This window comes from Sander lucioperca, chromosome 15 (assembly GCF_008315115.2).
Source record: "Sander lucioperca isolate FBNREF2018 chromosome 15, SLUC_FBN_1.2, whole genome shotgun sequence".
Lineage (NCBI taxonomy): Eukaryota > Metazoa > Chordata > Actinopteri > Perciformes > Percidae > Sander > Sander lucioperca.
Genome location: NC_050187.1, coordinates 14,218,946 through 14,230,970, shown reverse-complemented (window position 1 = coordinate 14,230,970; position 12,025 = coordinate 14,218,946). Strand labels below are relative to the sequence as shown.

Genomic DNA, 12,025 nt, shown 5'->3' with positions numbered 1-12,025 from the left:
GATGGTTCAAATTCATGCCAATGTGCAACGTTGGCCAATGGCCGCAACAGTGGCCAGGCTAAATCAGTCAACCTAGGGGAAACACTGAAAACATAACTTTTGTTTGTTGACAAGAAACACTCCGCAGAGCACCTGCTCTTACTTTGAAGAAAGTATGCATCAAACCAGCACTTGCACTCAATTTTACAGGTGGCCTATAACCAGTACTAGCCAAAGATGATATCAACAAATATCAAAAAAGATAATAATATATATATATATATATATATATATATATTTATTTTATTTTTATTTTTTTTTTCAATTTGTGTACTTGCACCAGCATTAGCTTGCACCCGTGGCTTCCCCATAAAAAAACGTCAACTAGCAGTTAACTCCATACAAATTTGGACGCAGTGATATGTCATAGTGGCACCACAGCAAATCATTTAGCAGCATTGACACAGATTTTTACATAGACTCAATTCTGGAATCAAAAAGCGGAAAGTGACAAAAACACAAAGTAATTGACGTAAAACTGCCCTTTAAAGAGTAAATATGGCATACTTTACAGTTCTAGTGTGTCTCCTATTTTCTGTGTCTTCTTTACATGTCCTAAGACATATGCATATCTGTGAAACTGATTTACTCACTCTCCATGACTAAAACACAGGAGGGAAACTTTTTAAAATCGGTTATTCGTGTGTCTGCAGCTAACTGTCACGGGGAGGACAGGGACAAGGCTACTGTTCTGGCAAAACCCAGCTCTGTTGTATAGTTACGTGGTGAGTCAACTTCCTTCCTGTGTTAGAGCAGTCACAACTGTCAGAGCAGGTTTTTAGTTACATAGTACCACTATGAATGACATTAAAAGAGATGTAACCAGCAAATGAGCAATTTAGGCTAAAAGATGAACACATTTATGTCCAAGTGTCAATTTTAAGTTGCCGGTGATGACGGTGCAGAGATGACCACACTCACCACGGTCAAGGACGGGCAGAGAGGGGGACACTTCAACAGCTGAGGCAACAACCCACCCAAGCAGGGAGAGGATGGGTGGGTAGGGGTCACTGCACACCAGGGGGCTGGACAACATCACACAGGGGAAACAGAAACAGGGAAGAGAAAGAAATGCATGGATCATGAGAGAGACAGGAGAGGACAGAGGTAAAACATGGAAGCTGACAAGAACATAAAAGGTGAAAGAAATAACTGCAGCAACAGATGACAGCAAAGATAAACAGGGGGAACGACTGGCAGCAAATCAAAGCTTCAAGGTTGCCAAAACTACTATTAGTTCAAAAAATAAGCCCTGCTGCTATGCACTCAACTATTAAAAGTTAATCTCCCAAAATGACTTGATTTGTCCTTGTGTTAGCAGTGTACCTTTTGTAGCCGTATTCCTCATATGGGAAAGGGAAAGTGAGTGGTTCACGATAACACTAATTTCCCAGCAACAGGGTTGTTTTTTCCTCCGAGGCTCTAATCCAATATTACAAAGCACCCGGCACAAACCAGCCAGGGTGATTTGATAATGGAAAGGCTGCCAATACTGATTAATACAGCTTGGAGGAGAAATCAACTGTTCACAAAGCCCCAAGAACACATTTCTGTAAACAAAAAGAAAGTGGAAAATGAACTTGCTACAAGAATACACACTTAAGTTGGATGATAAGGTAGACACAAAGACCACAAATTCATCAAAATTGAGGAAAGCCACTAGCCTGGTTGACACCAGACCCACTCTCAGTTGTAACTGAGAGTGGGTCTGGGGAAGGTTCATTCGCAGCTCATTTCCAAAAGGGGCGTCACCAACGGACGCCACTCAAATGCCTCTGGGCGCAATCGGATAGTCCTTCAACCAATCAGACCAACGATCCGGGTGACGTAGCAGCGACAGCGGCATCAACGGGTTGCTGCGCTTCGGTAGCCATCATGTTGAATGTAAACAAAAAGCTGCTCGCCGTCGCTGCGCTATCGCCATCGCCATCGTGTAAAGCAACGGTTGTGATTGGTGCCTCAATTTGGAAAAATTGGAATTGGGCTTGAATGGGCTCTTGGCCAGACTGACTTGCAGAGCAAATCTCAAATTTGCCAGAAGTTGTCAGGGTTTCCCAGGTTAGAAAACCACAACACTCAACACAATACTTCATACTCTCTTGCATGGTCCAGGAAGTTCAGAGGTCAGATTCAGCTACAGAACAGCACACCTGACGCTGACACTTGCTTAAGGACACCTCAGAAGGAAACGCATTTGCTCGAACTTGCTTTGTTTGTGTACTTAAGTCTCTATTCTATTTTTCTTTTGTCAGAGGGTGGCTTTACATGACGAATACATGTTTAAATACTGAAAGCCTTTTAAGTTTCCGTAATTGCTCGGACATGGTGGCTGTGACCTGTGTCTTTTACACTGCCTTTACCCAACATAGCAATCATGGGAGGCCTAGTCATGGGAGTCTGATGGCTGAGTCACCCACACGGGTACAGACTTTCCTCTCAACTCTGGATAATTGGGTAGACTACAACTTGGCAGAAGCAGTGAAAGCGATGTGATCCTGTCCTCGTGAGAGAGGACGTGGGGCGTTGGTTATGTAATGGGTTTTTTTTCCCGGTTTGAGATCCCTACTGATCTAATTTGACATTTGGATGATGAGCATCATGAGGAGTCCCTAACGTTCCGTACCCCCCCCCCCCATTAAGACAACAAAATGTCAAGAGGTTACCATCAAAAAGCTTGTTTGTTTTTTTTGTCCGTGTCAGATCCACTCTCACACAAACAGTGACCTTTATTCAAGCATAGCCACTGTGTAGGAAATGAAAATGTGTCACTCTCGGTTTCATTGTTTTCATTACAGGGAGATAGCGTGCAAGCTGGTGTTGCTCAAAAATTGTGATACAAACACCCTCTTTTGGCCATCCTCTCCCCTGCTCAACTGAGAGGCTGTTTTTGAGAAAGAGATCTGACTTGATAGCATGCCACTGAGTGGAAAAAGCTAAGACAGAGCAATGGTTGGACTCTGACTCAACCCAGAGCTAGAGACATGAATTATTCATTCATTGGAACAGCCCCGGAGACCAGAGCCAATAGAAGTTAAGTTAAAACCAAGGACGGAACAATAAATGCGGATGTGAAACGAGTCGTGTGGTCAATCAGCAAGCCAAAGGATGCGACTTCACTAAAGACATATTGGTAAACAACATACAAGAAATCATTAAAGTCACACCGCATAAAATGATTAATGATTAATAAGTAGTGTGATGATCACAAGACATTATGATCAGAGCCTGACTGCACGCGTTTGTTGAATTTTACTCAAAGAGCAATGTCATGGTGAATTCACTAAAAAAAAAAAAAGAGTAGGAGTATTATTGGCAAATTACTGTGGAGTAAATGAAACAGCTTCATCACATTAATATGTTGCCAGATATGTTTAAAATCAGTAGGCCTACAGTTTAAGTTCTAGTATATGTTTTTTGAGGACTGAAACTTATATAACTGTACATGTTTGACATAGTAGGAAGACTATGACTTGTTTGAGTTAAGAAGTTATGAAAGAGGACCTTTTGGTGTGAAACGTCCCACTCACTTGAGGTTAGGCATTACTAACCCTGAAAACATGAAGGTGAAACAGCTGCCGTCTGGTTGGTTGGTTTTTCAGTTTTAGGTCACTTTAGAATTTACTATCTGAAAAGTTCCCACAAATCTCCAAAAATGCCCTGAAGTAGTGATTCTCAACTGTTAAGACAGGTAATACTGTACTATATGTCCATCACTGTTTTGCTGAGAAATGATGCTGCCTTAAGGCTTTACTGTACATAAGACAATTCATATTAAAACAATCCTCACTGACACTTAATGCCGATAGAGGCAGTTTGTTGGATATATACTAGTCAACGTCAAAACATGTTTCCATTTTACTAGACTGCTGTTTCAAAATAACAAGAGAGACCAATTAATGTTACAATTATTTGCTCGTAGTTGCTCTGATGTGGAATATGATCCATACACATTATCATTGAGCAGATACAGATACATATTACAGCTGACCTTAATGCCACACAAACTGTACAAAACATAATGTCTCTGATAATACGTTCATGGAAATAATGTACACAGCACAGTCTTTTACCAAAAGATCACAGAAATAAAGTATGGTGCATCTCACATTGTTCAGTCCTGACAAGCCAAATCATTCATTTTGGGAATGACCATGAACCAGCAATGCCATCTTTACTCCTTCTTTAGTATTCACTCCATTTCGCCTTATGCTTTGCTCGACAAGTTTAATCTTCTTAAGACAAGGATTCAGGGCTTTACCGCAAAAGGAATGTAAAGCACAGAACTGAGTTTAGAAAGCTAATGAGTGCTAATGAACTAAAGTATTGTGGGTGGAATATGTGACCGGATTTGTCCTAATTCCGAAAAATCCCTGTTTAATCAGCTTTGCAAGTACAGTATCTGTTGTTAGAGATTAAGTGACAATGTACAGACAATGGACATTTCTTTTACAGCCACCAGGATTATAAACATCAACGTTAGAGTAGCTACAGTACAGAACAATACTTACAAGATGAGTCTAATGTCTTTTCAAATGCAGGGTCATCCATTACGCAAAAGATTCAACCAGAGTTAACATTAGTAGCCAAAGAATGCAACTGACTGAATTTAAAGTCATGGACGAGTGAAGCAGAGCCAGCAAAGATCAATTATTTGGAGTCCCTTGGTACCAGAAGACTAGAAAAGTGAAGTGTTCCAAACACCACACTTCAGTGTTTTGAAACATCCTGTTAGCACACAATGAAACTAAACAATCCACAAGCAACAAAACCTGGTCTCTTGCTTGGCTCCTGGCCAGGTAACCATTCTCCTAATTGACTATGCTCATTAAGATTCAGAGAGATTGGGCAGAAAGTGTCCCCACGGATACATTGATGCAAGTGTGCCCAAGGCAAATTCCCTTTGTACCTGAACACACTAATATGGTAGTATTGGCTCCATAAAAGAAAGCCATTCCAAAGAATGGAGAGAAATGCTTAATGTAAGAATTCCCATTATACTGAAGCTATAATGTATACACTTACTTAAAGTAAATGCTACAGATTAAATACAAAAAGTTTTATTATAGCGGATTCTACGGTGGCCGCTTGGCCGGCCAGGGCAAACATGCAGCAACGGCCCAAAACACATCCATTAGTAGAAACGTACTGCAAATACAGAAAAACCGCAAAGTAAAAAACACAAACTCCAAAAACACATGCAACAGAAAAACACTGCATATCCAGTCAACACAACGGAAGTTCTCCAGGCCGTCCGAATTTACAACATGATACGGCAGATGACGTTGCAGGGAGATTACATTTATTAAGGAGTTGACTTTATAAAACAGCAGATAAAATAGATAACTATTAAATGTAGGAACAGTAGTAATCAGGATTATGAAAGTGTATTTGTTCCACAACTGAGGGCAAGTGGCGCAGCGTGACTTTTTCACTAGGTGGGGATAAGGCTCTATAGACAGCTCTGCGGCAGTTTTTGTATTATATAGTTGAATATTTTTAAAGGATTTTATTGTGAGGCTATTATCCTATTGTCGGTGATGTGTCAGTGTCTTTGTTCAGGTGCTGTGCACAGATCTGACACCCCGCCCAGTCGCCCTCATCCCCGGCTCTCAGGAGCTCTGTGCATGGTGGTGCCAAACTGCCAAAATGGAGTCTTCTAAACGGTAGTACACAAACCAATGGGTGACGTCACTGCTGCTACAGCTGGAGAGACACCGCTGGAGTTAAGAAGAGAGGAACTTGCACACTTGCATTTAACTTTGCATTGTTTCTGTATTTGTAGCACATTTCTGTTGCAAGTGTTTTTGGCGTTTGAGTGTTTTTTACTTTGATTGGTTTCTGCATTTTGCAGCGCTTTTCTCCTAATGGAAGTGTCTTGGGCCATTGTAGCACATTTGCCCTGGTCGGCCACCGCAGGATTCCGTAAAGTAAATGCTGCTAAGTAGCATTAATGTACAGTATTGCATTGCATGCATTGCATTATACAGCAAGTAGTAGGATTCCACCAATGCTCTCCTTTACAAATAGAGCTAGGCAGATCCACCACAGCAGTGTGCTCCATCCCTACTGACACTGTGGTTTCTCCTGTTTTATGGCATTTCTGCTTTCTGAGAAAAGTATTGAGAATGATTCATTCCACAACAGGAAACAAAAATAGGAAGGCTATGGTCAAGCATCAGGTCAAGGTTAGACCCCACCCAATGAGCCATCTAGGCATCCCAGTTCTGTTGTTGTCCTTGGTCATTGTGCTGTGGATAGGTAAAAGAAGTACCAGAGATTGATCCTGATAGAAATGCAGATGAAAAGTGAGATGAGAGACAAGAATGCAAAAGATAAAAGGGAAGGGGGGGGGCAAAGAAAAAGTGTGAGGCTGCAGCAGCAGTAGTTTCACACTTTTTGTGGTATCTTATTGATTACTGCAGAAGAAACTGTCTTTTCACACAATTTGGAAAAAGAGCAGCAGGGTAAAGTCTTGCTGTCTGGTGGGCGTTAAAACAAGGGCCTTTTCAGTTATTGGACAGTTTCCGTGATCACTTAATCATGTTTACCTGTATACTGAATGCAATGACTAGCAGACGCCACAGATGATGGGACTGGCAGAAGGAGATGGAGGAAAATCTAAAGTACAAGCAGTACAACAGCATTTATGTGAGTGCTGTAGCCTGTCAATGTGTGTCCCTGTCAGATTCAATCAGGAGGGAAAGTTATGGTATCAGCAAACTAGAGAGTACAGCTGTGGTTCACTTAGCCATCTTCCTGCATCACACACACACACACACACGCACACACACGCGATCACTGTGAAAGTGAGGAGCAAACACATTCGTCTGACGATAAAGGAAGGATGCCATTATTTCCAAGAATGGAAAAACCCTACAGGCTTTCTCAGCACTCATTAGCTTTAAAAATGATAGCAGGTCTGTCTTTTTAAGAACGATTCACACATGATAAATCACAAATAATGGACTAATATAATGGCTGTGTGTGTGTGTGTGTGTGTGTGTGTGTGAGTGTGTGTAGGGCAGATCAATCAGCCTGCAGTCTCAGTCTGATCCTAATCCAAGTCTCGTGATCTAGCTGCTGTTAGTTCTCTGACAGCAGGAGGGAGCTGAAAAGAGCTGCAGTGGCCTGACAGAGATTTCAGAACCACCCAGTACCAGGTAGTATCAAAACTTCACCAGTCAAACGATACCTGCATTTGATCCTTTTTGTAAATGCGATGTGTGACTGGCCGACTACTGCGGCAGCTACAACCCATACAGTCTGCGGTGTGGTGAAATCGAGGGTGCTGTGTATTTGACGGAGTAGGTCGTTTAGTGGTGACCAAAACGTTCAAAAGTATAGCTATACTACACACTTGTGGTATTCTGATAAAAATAACTGCATAAATGGCAGAAGGATTATTTCAAATGAAGTATTCTATTGGTATCTGTATTACTTTAAAGTTACTGGTAGGGTGCAAAATTACCTTTTTTTGTCCACTGGCCAAATGGCTGGTGAATGCTCAAATTTCACCAGCCACTCAATAGATTACCATTGTATTTTTGGGTGGTGAGTGAAGCAAATCTACCAGACACTTGCATATCTTACTAGCATTTGGCTGGTGCTAAATTTGTGCCCGGGGTACTATTAGTACTGGCGTCATAATGTTTCTAAACGATAGCCGGCCTTACTCCTGTAATACACCGACAAAGGAACAAAGACACAGAACAAAAGTGTATTTGCGCAACACTCATAATGAGCAATCTGTGGCTTACACCTGCCTCCACCTCTGTGCAGTGACTCACTCTGATTGTGCTTGTGTTGTGTACCAGTTCCATTTCTAGCTCTAAAAGTGGCGTCTGGGGACCTCTAGGAGGATTCAATGCATGTCCCGTCTCAAGCAACGAGGGGAATCATTTCTTTCAGTTATTTTTACTTCTTGTTCCTACCACAAAGGCAGAATGACGCATACTGAATGACTCTCCCACCTCATAAAATTTTATATAATTCTGTAAAAAATAAGTCATATCTGAAAACAAATAATCTTCTCCAATTCAAAAGGAGGAAATCTTATAAAAAGAGGCATCTGTAGTCTCTGCCTGTCTCTGTACAGATGTTTCATTTTATGTTTTGGGGGGGTCTGAGTTAGTTTAACAAGTACACACACACACACACACACACATACATATACATGTATATAAAAGGTAAAAGGTACTTTATTTCATATACACATACATGTAGCGAAATTCATTCTCTGCATTTAACCCATCCCTCAAGGGAGCAGTGGGCAGCCATTTACAGCTGAGTAAAAGAAGGTCTCTTAACAATGTTTGCCATGTGTGGATGATATAACCTTAGTTATATTACTAATCTCATACTAACACCCAGCAACTGTTTTAGATGCAATATTTGGATATGGTGTGTCAAATTAAATTCTAAACAAACAAGGCACCCTCTATTTCAGAGTGAGCAATAATAAATGGACGTGTGCTGTATTTGCATGTAGAATCAGGTATATCATTTCCTAATTCAAATTAAATACTGTATACGGCCAGTTTTGCAACTTAAACATGATAAAGACAATTACTTTGCATTCATCAGAACAAACAAGATATACCTTACTGTATTCAAGACTTTACAAATAAAATTTCACAATGCTTAGGCTTTTTTCATGACCACAGTAGCCCTAGAAACTAAAAGTAAGCATCACCACCACCCAGAGAAAGACACAGAAGCTGGGCCATTATCGCACCGGCTTCTGCCTACATAGTGTCTGCCAGCAGCGCCTACCTGCAGATCCGCTCCTTGCAGTCTACAATCCATGTACTTTTCCCACGCATATGACAAATCGGTCTGCTGTGGACTGGCCATTTCGTCCACACCTCCAGGTACAACACCAGTCAGGGCGTTGAGGAACTCAGGAATGACAAAATTCTTTTTTTGGCGTCCTCTCTAATCCTCCATGTGGCTGAAAGTGCCCCGGACAGCACCGAACGAAGCCCCAAATGTTCTCCTGAGTCACTCATAGCAGATTCATGATTCACTGCGCTGCTTTGCCACTTTTAAATTGTGATTCTGTAGAAAAATACAAAGTGTCATGGGTTAGCAAAACACAATATGCTGGCAACGCCTCTTTCGCTTTTGACCATGCACTCTGAGATACTGACAGTTGTTTATGACGCACTTAAACCTGACTTGAACCCGAAACTTCCAAGAAGAGCTTCTGTAGCATAACCAAAACAAAACATGTTCAAGCAATACACTCAGCTAGCTAGCTAGGTATCTGACAGAACCTGCGTCAAATCCCCAGGCAGATTGAAGCAAACCATTTCCGGTTTGGGATTTTGTTTTCAAAATAAAATCATCTAAGGTGCAGTAGGTAATTATAATGAAGACTATAATCTCACTAGAAACCCCAATAAAACATTTTCATTAGTTCATTACTACATTCTAACAATAAAGTCTTACAAAGCTCACAAACGCATTTAGTTGAGAGGCAGTGATCATTTTCTCACATTAATGAATAGTATAGATCGGAATATATGTAAGACAGTCAAAATGTGTTGTGTGGATGTTTTTTTGCATAATTACACACAACACTTTATAAATACATCTAAAGAAAACAATATGCACATGCATGTAATAGTAAGCATTTACGTCCCCATATTTAAAAATGTTGAGTCTGTGGCTAGTGAGGTGATTCCAACCATGTTCCAACCATACCACACCTCTACACTTTGCAATTTCTCAAAATGATTGACCTAAAAAGCAGTTATAATAATAATAATAATAATAATAATAAGTTACTTGTTAAACACGTTTATCTTCTCTGCTTTAAAGTGACAACTTCGCATATATTTAAGATGCATTGGCAAACCACCCAATCAGCTGTGATATTAGTTACATTTGGTGTGACGTGTTTATACGAATGATATTAATTTATGTACCACAGACTATGTGCTTACTTTTCATTGAATGTATTTCGTGTATTCTACAAGGTGAGATTGAATTTCTTCTCAGAAAAAGTTGCACTTAATGTTTTATTTTGAAAGTTATGCTCGATAGTTGTGCGTTTATTGTTCTAGCTAGCTAGCTTGACCGCAAGAAGCAGATATCTCGATAATGTTAACCTTAATATTTGCATAAATACCATATAAGCCTTAGAGCCGCTATCCCTAAAGGATTCTACAGCTTATTTTTAGTAACAAAATGTATTTCCCGAATTTGAGTTATCTTCCGAACAGTCATAACGTTAGCTGTTGCACCGCATCGTACTGTGTAAGCTGTCCAAACTGTGCAGCACAGAGAAACGAATACATATCGTTAACGGCCTTTACTAAAATAAGCAGACCGTCCGCTAATAGCTAGCTACATCTTTCTTACGTTCGGAATGTCCTGTTTTAAGTGGGGACAGTTAATTTTCATACATACCCTTCGTTCCCACAAATTAAAGCAGCTAATGCTAGTCTTCGCCCAGCAGACGACAGATGCTGTGTGATTTTGCCCTCAGCGATGACTGCGAGGCAGTCACATACAATACCGTCCCTTTGCTTGAACGTTAAAGAGAACGTCAACGGTTGAGCGAGGGACTGAACGTAATGACGGTTAATCCCAAATGCTCAAGTTAATTTTGTCGGTGACATTTTTCATCTGCATTTGTTTATAGGGTAGAAGTCAAAGTTGACAAGTACAAGCTACAATATTCGTGTTTGAGCCCTTTAGATAAAGACAATTTGATTTTTTAGTCATCTGGTAGCTAAACCGGTAGAACACACTGAAAACACAATTATTATTAAATATGTTAAAATTAAAATGATTCTATCTCACATAAGAATTTATCCAAAAGACTGATTTATCCATCTGTGTTATCCAGGGCACAAACAATCCTCGCAGACAAGTTTGAGGGAAGGGACGAGGCAATATCTTAATAAGCGCTCACAGCTGGTGACATGCCCGCTGACCTCTGTTTTGCTTCCCATTGGATAACACACATCGAATTCCCCAATCAATCAAACCATTTGTTCGGGAATGATGGTGCGTTTGTTACATCTCTGTAAATCCGCCAATGGGTAGTAAAATCGGTGGACCAGTGCCTATGCAGTCGTTGCTTGTTTAGGTTGAAAAAAGACCTTTTCATACCGATCTGAGTAAGCAAATTGTATCAGCTCATTCTTGAATAACTTTCCTGCTTCTGGGAGCCAAAGAGATGTTTTAATATAATTTCATATATAAACCACCACACATAATATAAATGGCTGTTTATAAATAACAGTGTGGCAATAACCAGCTGATGAATCAATGATATATTGTAGTTGCAACCCTAATAGGAATGTTGTGGTTTCAATAAGTCTACTATATTCCGAGTTAATCAAGAGTCCTTAAATGCACCATAAACGTAGGCACGTGTCTCCCTTTTTGCGGCAGCTGTGCAATGTGGGGCTGGCATCATTTTGTTTCCTTTATCAATAAAGCGGAAACGTAATGTCACTGCCACATTGCATTTAGAAAATAGGCCATGCCTCTTTTCCAGCACTTATTACAGCAGTTTAAAGGTTTCAGTAGCCTATTACTTGTTAAGGAACATGATAGAGCTGGTCATTAAGTCCAGTGCCCTCCTGGGAAATTAAATCCATCCCTATAACGATTCACTTATTCAAGTGGCTGAGTCGGTTATTCAAGTACATTTCTATTAAACGAATTAGAAATAAATGACAATGTGGAAAATATATATTTCATATATACTATAGCAAAGGGGCTGAAAAGACTATAATTTTAAAGTGATTCATTATCAATCTAACTAAGGGCCACAGAAACAACTCCTATAGAAATATTTTAAGAATAGTAGGGTTTAGAGATCATAAATGTGGCCTAATAAACATTTCTACATTTTACATATAAATCTGCCCTAGTGCCCTATCTGCCACATTATAGTATTGCACATTACAAACTATATTGCAACCGCTAGGTTTTCTTTGGCGCCACCTACCGCAACATAACGTCAAAC

General features: G+C 40.3%; 2 protein-coding genes across 6 annotated transcripts in view; both read right to left on the bottom strand.

Annotated features, from left to right (window-relative positions):
* The window catches only part of lyst (lysosomal trafficking regulator), a 68,210-nt gene extending 57,656 nt beyond the window's left edge, over window positions 1-10,554 (bottom strand). For 4 of the 5 annotated variants that reach the window (XM_035992694.1, XM_035992697.1, XM_035992695.1 and 1 more), the window contains exons 1-2: window positions 10,454-10,554; window positions 8,812-9,096 (exon numbers count right to left, since the gene is read on the bottom strand). In XM_035992694.1, coding sequence (XP_035848587.1) covers window positions 8,812-8,892 — 81 coding nt within the window. In that variant the 5' untranslated portion in view covers window positions 8,893-9,096; window positions 10,454-10,554. Of the gene's footprint in view, window positions 1-960; window positions 1,064-8,811; window positions 9,097-10,453 lie in introns of those variants that run through there. The other variant, XM_031301406.2, reaches the window with a different exon arrangement.
* Window positions 1-12,025, bottom strand: part of nid1a (nidogen 1a) — a 35,036-nt gene that overhangs the window by 8,073 nt on the left and 14,938 nt on the right. The window contains exon 21 of the mRNA XM_035992698.1: window positions 5,164-5,170. The gene's annotated coding sequence lies outside the window, so the exon portion shown is untranslated. The remainder of the gene's footprint in view (window positions 1-5,163; window positions 5,171-12,025) is intronic.